The following is a 15,378-nucleotide window of genomic DNA, read 5'->3' on the forward strand; positions in this document are numbered from 1 at the left end:
CCCCACTGGCCGCGAGGGTCAGATAAAGCCCGGGCCGAGTTTCGGCCACAAACGCGGAACGGTTCTGCAAGGCAAAGACGCCCCTGTAACATCTCGGTCCGACGTGGAGAAACAGAGCGGGGCCTGTGCGCCGCTGACATTTAAGGGAGAGCCAAAGCCGGAAGCCCAGACCGCAGGATAATTAAAGCTCCCCCCCCCCGGGGGTGCGTGGCCCCGTGGGGGATTCGGGGAGTCACGTGACGCAGAGATAAACTGTGCGTGTCAAGGTCACTTACATCGTGCAGCGGGTAGGCAGCCGAGTACACCCCGTTGGCCAGCAGGCTCGTGATGCCTTAAAAAACAAAGGCAGAGAGAAGATTATGGACTGGCCTGTTTCCCCCGGCCCCGCCACTCCGTGCTCCAGCACAGCCGGCCCGTCCCGGGCCCAGGTTCAATCCCCGAGCCAGCGTTCATGTCCTCAAAGCGCACCGCACCACACCGCACCACACCGCACCTGGCCGCACACAGCCCCGCCACCTTCCTGGGGCTTCCTTCCCGCCATCGACTAGATGACAAGGACATGCTCTACGGGGCAGAACACGAGGAGGACACAGAGAGAGGAGACACCAAGAGGAAGAAGTTACGTCTGGGAGGAAGGAGGAACCCCGCCGAAACCGGCCAGTCACCAACTACCCTCTGCCCGCTCGATGGAGGGCAAAGCCTGCAGATCAGAAGGACGGATTTTTAATTTCTATTATTTTCCCCCAACCCGAGCAACCGGTTAGAAAAGCTGAATCATGAGAAAAAAAATACGGATGGATGGGGGAGGGGGGGGAGGGGGGCGGGGAACGGATGGTTGTCAGAAGCACACGTATGATTCGGAATTAGATTTTCAGGTTGATTGGAGAAGCCGAAGGGGAGGCCTGCAGGGCCCCGCGCGGGGGCGGAGGCACTTACCGTATTTACCACACTTTCGTCTCTTACTTAAAAGGGCAGAGTCCTTCTTTCTTCCCTCTCCTTGCCCTGTTTACACATCCGGCTATTAGTTACACGCACCAGGGCCTGGCAGGCGTCCCCAAACTACAGCCCACGGGCCACATGCGGCCCCCTGAGGCCATTTATCCGGCCCCCTGCCGCACTTCCGAAAGGGGCACCTCTTTCATTGGTGGTCAGTGAGAGGAGCACTGTATGTGGTGGTCCTCCAACGGTCTGAGGGACAGTGAACTGGCCCCCTGTGTAAAAAGTTTGGGGACCCCTGGCTGACGGGATCAAAGCTGCTGCGTTCGCAGGGGGGAGGGGAGCGCGTGTGTGGGAGGGGGCGGGGAGGAAACGCACCGCGGGTCCGGTGCTTGGAGGCAGGGACCTGAGAGCCAGGCCTTAGTTTGCAGACCCCAGGCCCTGCGCTGAGTATGTTGTCACAGTGACCACACGTGTGCCACCATAGGCATGGGTTTGGGTGCCCAGCCCTGGAAGAGAGCACTGTGAGAGGGGACGGCAGGGCTCGGCCCTGCACGGGGACAGCGAGTCCTGGCTGGGGCTCCGGTCTCGCTCTGCAGGTAGTTTTTTGGGGTTCGGCGCACCATCGAGAAGGGCTCCCAAGGAGCCCCTTGCTGGTCACGGAGTCATCTGCCCGACCCAAGAGGCCTTCTCGGTCACAAGCCAGTCATATCTGTTTTCAGTGGCCAGGCCGGCTGACCCCTCTGCTCCTATGAAGTAGGTGGAAGAGGACTTCCTGGAGTCCACTTAAAAACTGACCACGTCCTCGATCAGCGATCGGGAACAGTCGGTCAGGGCACTGGAGGGACACTTAGAAATCCAGACCAGAGAGAGGTGGGAGCAGGTGGCTAAAATCGCTCACGGGTGAGTTCGCCTGCGACAAGAGGTGGCGTGGGGTCCGGTCCAGGTTGCCGGCCGGCTCCTCACGGTTCCTGGGACGCTCTCCACACGGAGCCGCCCGTGCAGGGCTCCTCCCTCACTCCCTCCTCCCGCTGCTTCTCTGTCCCCAGCTCTCCCCGTCCCCCACCCCCCTGCAACGGCAAGGTTACGATCTGGTGTCTCTGATCATCGACTACCTACTTCCCTCCCCCGGAACACAGACCCCTGGAAGCAGGGGTGCTCCTGGGACGGAGCCTGGCAGGTGACAGTCTCAACCCTTGGTGAATGACTAGGAGGCCAGCAGGGTATTCAGACGCGCCAATGTGAAACGGGGCGGCAGGCAGAGAAGCAGCCGCCCCCCACCCCCGACTAATCTGCATGGACACCCAGCACGGATACAGAAATGGTGGGAACACGAAGTGCTCATCCCCAGGGCCACCTCCAGCGCACGGCCCCAGACCCCGGACTCTCACAGCAACAACCACGCGCGGTTCCTCGGGAAGGGGCCTGACAGGGAGACGGAGCTCTGAGACACAGCACGGGGGCTGGAGCCACGCTTCCTGCCCCGACCTCTGGTGACCCGGGCCATTCTGGAGGCCCTTGTCGAAGGTGGGCCGGGTCTATGGGGACACTGTTCCTGTGGGCTCCTCCTGACCCCTGGACGAGGCCTCACTCCCTCTAACTTAGGACACGGGCTTTGAGATTTCAGGCCTGTAAGGGTGTCCCTGTGACCAGCCATCGGCCACACTGGCCGGGGGACACACAGCTGGCCCGACCCTGGAGGGTCCATCCTCTCTACCCTGCGTCCTGGGCCATCACCTGCAGAGCAGTCTCCTTCTCCTGCTCTCCTGTCCCCTCCACGGCATCCTGCCGTCTGCAGGGAGCAGACCTGCAGGGACTCTCACCCCTGAAAACACAGACTCCGGCTCCTACGAGACCCCCTCGCCCCCCGTGGCCCTCGAGCCGCAGCCTTGCGCCCGTCTATCCCGGTACGGCACGGCAAACGGCACCGTCAGCCCAGCTCTGGGCAGGGCATCGCGGCTCAGAGAGGAAGGCACGCTTTTCTCCGAAAGGCTCCAGGTCAGTTAGTTAGTGCACTCAGCCTGCAGCTGTCGGCCAGGGACTGGGGGCCGGGGGGGCACAGTTCCCCTCCACACACACACTCTAATCGCTGGGATGGTTCTGAGGCAGGTTCCGGAATCAGGGCGTGTGTCAAGGGGGAGCACCATCCCCCAAGGCCTGGTGTGGGGCTGCTGTCGCCAGCCCCCCGGGGGGGGGGGGGGGGCGCCTTCCATGTTAAAGCCGTGAGCCTGTCTGGCAGCACCCGGCCTGGCTTTGGGCCATCGCCCCTGGCTGGAACCCTAACTACTTCCTGCTGGACTGTGAGGGTCAAGAGAGGGTGAAGACACCTGGTCACCTCACCACGGCTTCCAGCAGCGGGACTGACCACCTCTGCGCTCTGTGTGTGTGTGTGTGTGTGTGTGTGTGTGTGTGTGTGGTGGGCTCTGTACTCCACCACAAGTGCCTCAAGCCAAAGAGAAGGGACCCAGACGCTGAGAGGTGCTGGGCCGTAAAACTGCCCCCTGTCCCCGTCCCCGGTCTCTGTCCCTGTCCCCGGTCTCCGTCCCCGTCCCCGGTCTCTGTCCCTGTCCCCGATCTCTGTCCCTGTCCCCATCCCCGGTCTCTGTCTCTGTCACCGGTCTCTGTCCCTGTCCCCGGTCTCTGTCCCTGTCCCCGTCCCTGGTCTCTGTCCCTGTCCCCGGTCTCTGTCCCTGTCCCCGTCCCCGGTCTCTGTCCCTGTCCCTGGTCTCTGTCCCCATCCCCGTCCCCGGTTTCTGTCCCCGCCCCCGTCCCCGGTCTCTGTCCCTGTCCCCGGTCTCTGTCCCCGTCCCCGTCCCCGGTCTCTGTCCCTGTCCCCGTCCCTGGTCTCTGTCCCTGTCCCTGGTCTCTGTCCCCATCCCCGTCCCCGGTTTCTGTCCCCGCCCCCGTCCCCGGTCTCTGTCCCCGTCCCCGGTCTCTGTCCCCGCCCCCGTCCCCGGTCTCTGTCCCTGTCCCCGGTCTCTGTCCCCGTCCCCGTCCCCGGTCTCTGTCCCTGTCCCCGTCCCCGGTCTCTGTCCCTGTCCCTGGTCTCTGTCCCCATCCCCGTCCCAGGTTTCTGTCCCCGCCCCCGTCCCCGGTCTCTGTCCCCGCCCCCGTCCCCGGTCTCTGTCCCCGGTCTCTGTCCCCGCCCCCGTCCCCGGTCTCTGTCCCCGCCCCCGTCCCCGGTCTCTGTCCCTGTCCCCGGTCTCTGTCCCCGTCCCCGTCCCCGGTCTCTGTCCCTGTCCCCGTCCCCGGTCTCTGTCCCTGTCCCTGGTCTCTGTCCCCATCCCCGTCCCCGGTTTCTGTCCCCGCCCCCGTCCCCGGTCTCTGTCCCCGCCCCCGTCCCCGGTCTCTGTCCCCGGTCTCTGTCCCCGCCCCCGTCCCCGGTCTCTGTCCCTGTCCCCGGTCTCTGTCCCTGTCCCCGTCCCCGGTCTCTGTCCCTGTCCCCGTCCCCGGTCTCTGTCCCTGTCCCTGGTCTCTGTCCCCATCCCCGTCCCAGGTTTCTGTCCCCGCCCCCGTCCCCGTCCCCGGTCCCTGTCCCCGTCCCCGTCCCCGTCCCCGGTCTCTGTCCCCGTCCCCGGTCTCTGTCCCCGTCCCCGTCCCCGGTCTCTGTCCCCGTCCCCGTCCCCGGTCTCTGTCCCTGTCCCCGTCCCCGGTCTCTGTCCCTGTCCCTGGTCTCTGTCCCCATCCCCGTCCCCGGTTTCTGTCCCCGCCCCCGTCCCCGGTCTCTGTCCCCGCCCCCGTCCCCGGTCTCTGTCCCCGGTCTCTGTCCCCGCCCCCGTCCCCGGTCTCTGTCCCCGCCCACGTCCCCGGTCTCTGTCCCCGTCCCCGGTCTCTGTCCCCGTCCCCGTCCCCGGTCTCTGTCCCCGTCCCCGTCCCTGGTCTCTGTCCCCGTCCCCGTCCCCGGTCTCTGTCCCCGCCCCCGTCCCCGGTCTCTGTCCCCGTCCCCGTCCCCGGTCTCTGTCCCCATCCCCGTCCCCGGTTTCTGTCCCCGCCCCCGTCCCCGGTCTCTGTCCCCGTCCCCGTCCCCGGTCTCTGTCCCCGGTCTCTGTCCCCGGTCTCTGTCCCCGTCCCCATCCCCGGTCTCTGTCCCCGCCCCCGTCCCTGGTCTCTGTCTCTGTCCCTGGTCTCTGTCCCTGTCCCTGGTCTCTGTCCCTGTCCCCGTCCCCGGTCTCTGTCCCCGTCCCTGGTCTCTGTCCCCGTCCCCGTCCCCGGTCTCTGTCCCCGCCCCCGTCCCTGGTCTCTGTCTCTGTCCCTGGTCTCTGTCCCTGTCCCTGGTCTCTGTCCCCGTCCCCGTCCCCGGTCTCTGTCCCCGTCCCCGTCCCCGGTCCCTGTCCCCGTCCCCGGTCCCTGTCCCCGTCCCCGTCCCCGGTCTCTGTCCCCGTCCCCGGTCCCTGTCCCCGTCCCCGGTCTCTGTCCCCGTCCCCGGTCTCTGTCCCCGTCCCCGTCCCCGGTCTCCGTCCCCGTCCCCGGTCTCTGTCCCCGTCCCCGGTCTCTGTCCCCGGTCTCTGTCCCCGTCCCCGGTCTCTGTCCCCGTCCCCATCCCGGTCTCTGTCCCCGTCCCCGTCCCCGGTCTCTGTCCCCGTCCCCGGTCCCTGTCCCCGTCCCCGGTCTCTGTCCCCGTCCCCGGTCCCTGTCCCCGTCCCCGTCCCCGGTCTCTGTTCCTGTCCCCGGTCCCTGTCCCCGTCCCCGGTCTCTGTCCCCGTCCCCGGTCTCTGTCCCCGTCCCCGTCCCCGGTCTCCGTCCCCGTCCCCGGTCTCTGTCCCTGGTCTCTGTCCCCGTCCCCGGTCTCTGTCCCCGTCCCCGGTCTCTGTCCCCGGTCTCTGTCCCCGTCCCCGGTCTCTGTCCCCGTCCCCGGTCTCTGTCCCCGTCCCCGTCCCCGGTCTCTGTCCCCGTCCCCGGTCCCTGTCCCCGTCCCCGTCCCCGTCCCCGGTCTCTGTCCCCGTCCCCGGTCTCTGTCCCCGTCCCCGTCCCCGGTCTCTGTCCCCGTCCCCGTCCCCGGTCTCTGTCCCTGTCCCCTGTCCCCGTCCCCGGTCTCTGTCCCCGTCCCCGTCCCCGGTTTCTGTCTCCGTCCCGGGACGATGGCTGGCTCTCCCTTCTGAAACGGTCACACGGGCTTAAATCACCAACCCTCTAACATCTATCTCTGAAGCTGGCCGACGGCGCGCCCCCCACGGAGATGATTCCAGGGCGAGATCACCGCTGGGAAACCGTGCTGATGTCAGGCCCAAAAAATGCCCTTACCCATGCTGTACTTGGCCTTGGTACACGTCGTTCTCTTCAGGATTTCATAGACCTGGTGCGGAGACAAGAAGGGAGGGGGCGGACGGTCAGTCCAGCCGGCGGCAGCGGCGGCACGCAGAGGATCCCGCCCCGGGACGGCCGGGAAGGTGGAGCGCAGTCGGCCGGCCCGGGACGACCTCCCACCCCCTCAGGGGGCCGCGGCCGACTCTTCTGAGGGTGTCTGGTCAACAGTATCAGGGGAGATTCGATGTTCTCAGGGATAAGTGGTCTCCGAAGGGGCCCCCTCTTCCTCTTCCCTTCGGGAAGCCGGGGCTCTGGCTCTGGGTCGCGCTGGCGCTCAGGGTGAGGCACTGTCCCATGAGCCCTGTGATGATGGGTTACTCTCCCTCCGGTGGAGAGGTGAGCTGGAGTTCAGAGACATGAGGACCCAGCCAATAGGACCACGCCTGGTGTGGCCACGCATGTTCCAGAGCCCGGGGGGAGTGGGCAGGCCTCAGACTCCATCCCACACTCTCAGGAGGCTGCAGACGACGGGGCACCCCTGCAGAAGCCTCCTCCCACCCTCGAAGGGTCCCAGCGTACCCCAGCTCTGTGCCCGGTTTACTAAGAAAACATGTCACTTGGAGGCGCCAGGAGCCCCAGCTGGGGATGAATCCACCTGGCTGGGTCTGAGTCCGGGCTCCACCACTGGCAGCCATGTGATCTTAGGCAAACTACCTCACCTCTCTGCGCCTCAGTTTCCCCATTTGCACAGTAGGATGAAAATAATCAACCCCACGCCGTAGACAGGCGGGGCAGAGAACACCAACCCCCCTCGCAACCTTCCGCGATGCCACTCACTTGGGCAAGGTCAACGGCCTTCCTGCGCCCCGCCCCCCAAGGCCGACCGTCTGATCTGGTCTTGCCATCCTGTCTGTCCCAGGAACCCCCGCCTGCTGGCTGCTCCTCTCACTCACCAAACCCTCTACCCTAGCCTCAGGGCCTCCATCCTTGCTGTTCCTTCTGTCAGAAGCACTTGTCCCAGAGATCTAAATCAGAGGGGCCTAAAAACAGAACAGGCCGCAGGGCCCCCGCCCTTCCTGCCGCTCTGCCTTCTAACTCTGCTGTCTTGTCCTGAGGTGCATCCCACCCCCACCTGCCCTATTGCCTCCTCCCACCTCCCACTCCCCCAGTCTTGGGCACAGGGCTGTCCAGTGACTGAGTGAGTGAATGGATGATGGCCCACCCGGTTGGCTCCTCCCCTCCCCTCCCAGACCAATAGGTGGCCTCTTCCTGACCACACTGACTGTCTTGTAACTGCCTCCTCCCATCCTCCGCGTGTGGTCACAACCCCCGTTCACAACCACGGCTGTGACTCTGCGTCCACCCGCTTTCCGTCTGCCCTCCCACAGTGGGCCGCTGGCCCTGCTCTCTGAAGGACAGATCTGACCTCCTCTTAAACCTTACTCCACAACCTTCTATGGCTCCCTTATGCCCCAAGGCCGACGGTGGAAGCCCCAGGGGCCGCGCGTTGCTCTGTCTCTGCTGTTTCTGACTGCTACCTGCCTACAAAGCTCTCACTCTGACGCCGGGTACTGTTGGGACTCAAAGACCGCAGGGCCCGGCTAACCAAAGGCGAAGTTCTGAACCACCAAAGAGATGATCTGCAGCACAGGCCGCTGACAAACCGGCCTCCAGGGGTCTCTGGGAGAGAGTGAGCCCACCGCCAGGTCAACGGAGTCATGGGCGGTGTGGTTCGCCCCGACTGCCCTGTCGGAATCGCTTTCTGTGACTTGGGGAATCGCGGACTGAACACAACTTTAGAGCAGATAGACGCTCAACGGGACGAGAACCAGAGCTTTTGGTTCACACTCCCCCTCCCCCTCCCCCCACCCCCTCACCTGGCCGCCTCCCTGAGCGCAAGAGTGACTTTACAAATTTGCAACTGCTGTGCCCTCGGAGCGTTTGGGCAGCCCTCAGATAATATAAAACGTTGGGGCGCACAGATGCATGGACACACCGGCACGTGACTCAGTTTACTCCGCCGGTCTCTCCTACCTCAGACGGGTGTAGGAAAAGGAAGCCATCTGGGTTAGAACGGGACGGTTCTCCCAAGCTGTGGGCGTCCCCAGAGAGACGAGTTACCCTCTGCGGACACACGTCAGCCCCTGAGCTATATACCAGCTGGCTGATGTTTTTGTAGAAAGGAATCCCACCCCCCCTTCCCCACACCCCTCGTTCATAATTATGGGATTGAATTGCTAAAATTAATAAGCCACACGGTTAATAGTGAAAGTCACGGCAGGGGCCCTGGTCCCAGCGCTGCGTCCAGGTGAACCGTGGAGGAGGCGCACGGCTGTCCTCTGAGCAGGAAGCCGGGTTCGTGCTCGGGCCCCTGCAGGCTCAGTGACTCCCGGAGTCACGAGGCCGGGAGGGAGCTGAGGGCGGACGGGACCCGGATCTGCCTGTCCTGGCAGCGGCCCGAGCCCCCAGGCCAGTGCGACCCGCAGCACTGTCTCTCTCCTGGCCACCTTCCCGTTTCGGGCGGGGAGCGAGGGGCAGTTTCCTCTCCAGGGCAAGCCTTGCACCCCTCTCTCCCCGCCGGGCTGGGCCTTCCAGGCCGGGTGGCTCGGCTCGGCTCGGCTGCGAGGTTAATTTCTTGTTTAGACAGAAGTTGGGTCCTGAGCCGTGCGCGGCCCCGCTTGGCTGGCAGACAAGTTGGCGACCGATGGATAAACATTAAACCAATACCTTGACGAGGGCAGGGCGACCTGGTCAGATTTCAAACCTTGGCAGGCTTCTCTGGCAAAGCCTCGGAGAGCTGCCCAACCCACACGGCTCTGCCGCCCGCGCCCGTCCCCTCCGCCTGGCCTGCTGGCGGGCTGGGCCACCTCTGGGCCTGGGGCCCACGTGCGAGGAACGCACAGATTACTGGGCTGTGTGGCCGGGGGCTGGGAGGAGCGCAGACCAGACCCTGAGAGAAATCACCAGAGGGTCTGGAATCCCTCTCCCTCTTCCCTTCCTCTCCTCCTCCTCTTCTTCCTCCTCCTCCTCTTCCTCCTCCTCCTCCTGCTGGGCTGGACCATCCCCCGGGCCCCTCTGAAGCCCACTCGGTTTTATGACTCTAATTATTTCTGTCACAGACAATTAGAGCCTCTTCCACCCCAAGGAGTTTCTCAGAAATGAAACGATTAAACTTTTCCTGGGGCCACCCGGCCGGTGGGCATGAGCGAGGAGGGGGTGCCGTCGTCCCCCCCCCACCCCCCCTTCCCGGGCAGGGCAGGCGAGACTTACTATGGAGCTCCGGGTTTTGCTGTCGAAAAAGGAATCCTTGTCTGACAGGTCAAATCTGTTGAAATATCAGGAAGAAGAAGAGACACCGGTCACTGGAGTCCCAAGGCCCCGCACACCGGACTGTCCCCGTGAGCACTGGCTGTGAAATGGGCAAAACTGTCCGCAGCCCAGGTTGTGACCAGACCCCGGGCATTTGGGAACAGTCTGTCTCTCCCTTGCCCTGATCCTCCAAGAGTCTGGGAGACCCCCAGGACTGGGAAGTGACCCCAGAGACAGGTGTGTTCAGACCCCCCTTTGGAGGACCCTGCTTCCTGTTGAGGACATGGTGAGCGGGCAGCGTTTCCGGCCTGTGCCTCCACCCTGCTGGCAGTGGGAAGGGTATCGTGCCGCCCCCACGGTTTCAGTTATTTAAGATAATCGGCCCTGGCCGGTTGGCTCAGCGGTAGAGCGTCGGCCTAGCGTGCGGAGGACTTGGGTTCGATTCCCGGCCAGGGCACACAGGAGAAGCGCCCATTTGCTTCTCCACCCCTCCGCCGCGCTTTCCTCTCTGTCTCTCTCTTCCCCTCCCGCAGCCAAGGCTCCATTGGAGCAAAGATGGCCCGGGCGCTGGGGATGGCTCTGTGGCCTCTGCCCCAGGCGCTAGAGTGGCTCTGGTCGTAACATGGCGACGCCCAGGATGGGCAGAGCATCGCCCCCTGGTGGGCAGAGCGTCGCCCCTGGTGGGCGTGCCGGGTGGATCCCGGTCGGGCGCATGCGGGAGTCTGTCTGACTGTCTCTCCCTGTTTCCAGCTTCAGAAAAATGAAAACGAAAAAAAAAAAAAAAAAGATAATCGCCCCATAGCTTCCACACGGTTTTGGTCCTGAGGTCTCAGGCCCCTGGAGATTGCTCAAGGTGTCTGAGGGCACGGGGAGGTCGGTGGGAATGGGGACCCCTGCCCTCAGGAGAGCTGGGAGGGAGGTTGGTGCGGGGGGGGGGAGTTCCATCCCCACAGAGCCTGGAGGTGAGTCTGGACTGACAAGGTAGGGGGTGCAGGGGAGGGGAGGGGACAGGGCAGAGCGAAGGAGGCCAGACCTGGGGTCCTGGCAGGAAGCATCTCCCTCTCATGCCCGGGAGCTCTGACCCGGAGCTGCGGGAAGAAGCCGGGCTGGGGCCCCTTTCTTCTCTCCTATGTCTTACCCCCAGGAGGATGGGGATAAGCCCGTGACCTCTGCTCCGAGACCAACCAAAACCTCTGCCAGGCCGAAGCCCCAGTTCTGAGCCCAGGTGCAGAGCTCCACGCCCTGTGAGAGCCGGGGGTGTCCAGGGGCCCCAGCCGCACCCCGGAGCTGTCCATCAAAGCCCCAGTGCGTTCCCAGAGCCGAGGCTTTCTATTCCCACCACGGCCCACGTTCTCGCTCTGCCCGGCGCGGTCCCACGGAGGCCTTGCCCCTGCCGCTGACCCGGGTGGCTATGCCCCACTGCCCAGAGAGGAGCGGGGGCGGGGGAGGAAGGCTGGAGAATGGGAAAAGCGTTGCCAGGCAACTCCGGGTCCCCGGGGACCTCAAGACTCCCCGCTCAGCAGCCTTCAGGAGGGCTGACCAGACCTCCTCCTTGGACGCATCCCACGAGGGGCAGAGTCCGAGGGAGGGCGGGAGGGAGGGGGGCCAGACCACTGCCTGGGGGCCGGGATCCAAGGCCCACGCCTGCCCTCGCTTGTGTCCCTAAGTGTCACCAGACAGAATGACACGACTTCGTGCCCCCTTCATTCCTCAGTTAACCGTGACCACAGAAAGCATATTCGGGGTCTCTTCTGCGCTCAAGAGCCCCCAGGTCTTACGAGAACGGGCTCCAGGGGTTGCCAGTCCCACCTCTGTGGGGGACGGAGAGCTCCCTTTGGCTTCAGAGGACTCTATCCTGCAGCCTGCATTTCTTATGCTGTGCACGGTGAGGATGGGGCGGTCACCCCGCAGCCAGGCCCTCTGGGAGGGGTGGAGGGCTCCTCACTTACAGGTGCTGCTTCTCCCTGGAGAAGGGGTAGGAGAGTCTCTTCATGGTCTGGGGCCTGTGCTCCGCCACCTTGGGCTGGATGGGGTCTGTGATTTTCTGGAGCACGGAGTTGATTTTCTTCAGGAGGCCCCGGGTCTCGTTCATGTGGTACAGCTGTAGGTGAGAGCGGGAGGGGGGACGGAGCCCACGTCACCTGCCGAGCCGGGAACCTCGGGATCTGTTCTCAGCGGCTCCCGGAACTGTCCCCTGCCCCCCGCGCCCCCACCTGAGACGGCCCACCCTGGGAACGCACCCCGGGATCCGCCCGGCACCCCTCTCCACACCCGGCTTCCAGAGAAACCACGAACCCTCTGCCCCCCCCCCCCCATTTCAACAGAGCCCAGCAGCCAAAGGAGCAGTTACAATACATGCCAGGAAACGCCCACCCCCCACCCCCGGACTTGAGTTTCAAAGGAGGTGACTCAGAGGATCCCAGGGGACCTGAGCTGCCCGGAGGACGTCCTCCTGGCATGGTCTCCCCTCTGGCTGCCCTCCCCGCCCCCGGGACCCCGATGCCCGGCTAGGCCCTGGGAGCGCACTGTCTGTTGGACGGTGTATGAGCCACACCATTTTCAGAGATCGAGAAGAAAAACCCCAGGCAGCTAGGAGACGCAGCGAAACGCGTCTGAGGGACGGACGGACGGCCGGGCCAGGACACGGTGAGCGTGGCACACCCGAGCGGGAACGTGAACTGTGTCTCTCTGTCACAGCACGTCCCATCCAGTGGCCCTGCCCTTGCCACCGGCCCTCTGACTGCTGCGTCTGCGCGGCCCTCTGGCCGCTGGCGACCCCACCCCACCCCACACCCACCGCCGCGGGCCTCAGAGCGGACTGGTCCCCACCCCCACCCCCAGCGCCGCGGGCCTCGGAGCGGACTCGTCCCCACCCCCACCCCCACCCCCACCCCCACCCCCACCCCCACCCCCACCCCCACCCCCACCGCCGCGGGCCTCGGGAGCGGACTCGTCCCCACCCCCACCCCCACCGCCGCCGCGGCCTCCGAGCGGACTCGTCCCCACCAACCTTCTTGGTCGGCATCTTCAGTTTCAGAAACTCGGCCTCTCTGCACAGCACGTTCCAGGGCGCGTGGATCTTCACAAACCCGACCCCGTGGATTTTCGTCTGGAAGAGGAGAGCTCTCAGTCAGCGTGGGCAGACTCGGCTGGACGCCGTGCCCCCTCTGGGCCCAGTCGCAGTGTGTCGGGAGCTGGTGCTGCACAGGGACGCTCTCTCGGCCCCTGGGGCCCCTCGGTGCCTCGCTGGCTCCCCGGGGCGGCGGCGGCGGCGGGGCGGAGTCCCCTCCGTGCAGGGGGCGCAGGGGACTCGGGAGGCTAAGTCCCACGGAACAGAGGAGAGCCGGGAGGGCTGGGGGGGGGCCCCAGACTCCAAACACCTGGGACACAGGGGGCTCAGCTGAGGCCCCAGAGCAGCCCCCGCCACAAAACAGGCCCTTTTACAGAAACCCCCGGGGCCCTTCGACCTCCACCGGGGTGGGGACGGCTCAGTGTCCTCTTATCCCTGGACGGGCATGAGGGGGTGATGCCGAAGATGGCCCCTCTGGGGTCAGGCCACACCTCTGCCAGCGCCTATCCTGTCCTGTCCCCTGCTTCCCTGCGTCTGCACTGTCTCCATCCTCACGCGGGTGGGCGGCCTGGTGTGTGGCGGTGCGCGGGGCCCCAGTGCGAGGCCAGCCCCCCCACCAGACTGCTGTGAGCTCGGACCAGCCGCTTCTCTCTGGCCTAGCGTGTCTGAAGGGCAGGAACGAACAGGGTGGCCGAGTGCCGCCCAGCCGGGAGCTGCACAAGCCACGGGCTTTCGTGAGAACCGCCGCCGCCCACCTTCCCGACCAGCTCGATGACAGAGGCACCAGGGGGCCCCCGTCACAGATAGATACCCGGGGGCTTGGGAGAGACCGGGTCACAGTCTGGGCTCCTCAAGATAAAAGGAGAGAAACTAGAAGCACCAGGTGATTCAGCAAGCCCACCTCTGGGAATACAAAGAGAACGAAATCTGGATCCTGGCACCCGCCCTTGACTCCCGTGCTCAGGGCAGCATCCGCCACCACAGCCGAGACAGGGACACAGCCTCAGTTTGCCCAGCGACAGGTAGCTGGATAAAGATAATCTGGTGGGCACACACACACACACACACACACACAGTGGGATATTATACAGCCGCAAAAAGAACAAAAGCCGACCGTTTGTGACAACGCGAATGAACCGGAGGATGTTATGGTCCGTGAGATAAGACAGACAGAGAAAGACGCAGCCCGAGTGATCTCACTGACATGGGGAATCCGAAAAAAAAAAAAAGCCAATTTCATAGAAAACAGAGAGTAGAAGGGTGGTCACCAGGGGCGAGGGGGAGGGGGAGAGGGAGAGATTAAGCTGCCAGGCTCTAACGTACAGCATGGCGACTGGAGTTAATAACACAGTGTTGCATCGTCGAAAGTGGATCTTCCCTGTTTTCACCACACACACAACACACACACACACACACACACACACACACACACACACACACACACTACACACACACACACAGTTACTCCGGGTGGTGATGAATGTGCTAGTTATCTTGATCTTGGAAATTATCCCATGATGTAAATAAATGTATATCAGACCATCCCATTGTAAATTCAAATGTACACAATTATATTTCTAAGTCATTCCCCAATAAAGTTGGGGGGCAGGGCCCAGAACCCCATAGCCAGCCAGTGTGGGGGCCCGTGTCCTCAAGCGGGACGTGTGGCCCGGAGCCCGCACTCAGTCACGGAGGGGATCCGGGAGGCCCCCACTGACCCTCTTTCTCCTTGTTTCTCCCCCCTCATCCCGAATTTCATGTTCGGGAGGTTTTCTTTACTGGGGTGGGGGCAGGGTCAACGCAGCAATAACACACTTCCTCATCAAAGGCACAGGCAACACACACAGAGCTTCTGACCTCCCTGAGATAACAGGTGGGGGGGGGGAGAGGGGGGGTGCCCTGCGACGTTGATGTCATCGCAACAAAAATCAGAGGGCCAGGAGGTTTCCCTGAGCCAGAGTGGGCTTTGTGAAGTCCACTAGCCTCTCAGGGGACCTGCAGGAATCTGGGAGCCCAGCCTGGCCCCCCGCCCCGTCCCCCCTGGCTAAAGTCCCTCTGCCTCTCCTTCCTGCAAAGCTGAGGCTTGAAGGGACTGAGTCTCGGCCATGGAAATGTGGCCAGCCCCGGGCCACACTCCGGACGCACGGAGCCAGGCGGAATCAGGGTCCCCCCTTGCTTCCGGGCCCCGTGTCACAAGCTCAGCCTGAGCGTGTGGGCCCGCCATAGGGGTTCATTGCAGGTGTTGGGCAAAAAAAAGCAATGGAGCCAAAGTCACCTGGGAGCGGCTTGTAAGAAAAGAAAGTTAAGTGGGACAGACACAGCCACGCGGCGTGAGCCCAAGCAGAAGCCCTTGGATGCGACATTCACAGGAACCCAGGAGAAGCCGGGTGGTCCGGCAGCCCCACCTGGAGCCCTGCCTGGGGAAAGGGGCCCTTCCTGGCACTGAATTCCAGGCGGGCTTCCTCCCCATCTCAAGAGAAGGGCAAATTCACACGTGATAGGTGAATCCTCTCTCCTCTGCTGAAGCTGACACTGCCTCCCCCCCCCCACCATCCCCCTGCAGGGAACTGTTCTCTCCCAGGGCCCCAACCTCAGGGCCTTTGCACAGGTCTCCTCTGTGTAGCTCCAGCACATGGGTGAGTCCTGCTTGGGGCCCTGCTGCTGAATGGGTGGGTGAAAACTGATGGTGATGGTGATGGTGATGATGGTGACAATGACAATGGTGCCACTGCTCCTGAGGAGGCTGAGACCCACTGGGTCTGTGTAAACGCATTCAAATCCTCACAACAAGCCTGTGAGGCTGGTCCATCGACCGTCCT

The 15,378-nt window shown here is 64.0% G+C and overlaps 1 protein-coding gene across 1 annotated transcript in view; it reads right to left on the minus strand.

Annotated features, from left to right (window-relative positions):
- ANO1 (anoctamin 1) overlaps positions 1–15,378 on the minus strand; it is a 161,205-nt gene that overhangs the window by 51,927 nt on the left and 93,900 nt on the right. The window contains exons 4-9 of the mRNA XM_066383432.1: positions 12,500–12,598; positions 11,439–11,590; positions 9,451–9,505; positions 6,178–6,229; positions 937–1,002; positions 276–331 (exon numbers count right to left, since the gene is read on the minus strand). Of these exons, the coding sequence (XP_066239529.1) occupies positions 276–331; positions 937–1,002; positions 6,178–6,229; positions 9,451–9,505; positions 11,439–11,590; positions 12,500–12,598 (480 nt within the window). The remainder of the gene's footprint in view (positions 1–275; positions 332–936; positions 1,003–6,177; positions 6,230–9,450; positions 9,506–11,438; positions 11,591–12,499; positions 12,599–15,378) is intronic.

This window comes from Saccopteryx leptura, chromosome 1 (genome assembly GCF_036850995.1).
Source record: "Saccopteryx leptura isolate mSacLep1 chromosome 1, mSacLep1_pri_phased_curated, whole genome shotgun sequence".
NCBI lineage: Eukaryota > Metazoa > Chordata > Mammalia > Chiroptera > Emballonuridae > Saccopteryx > Saccopteryx leptura.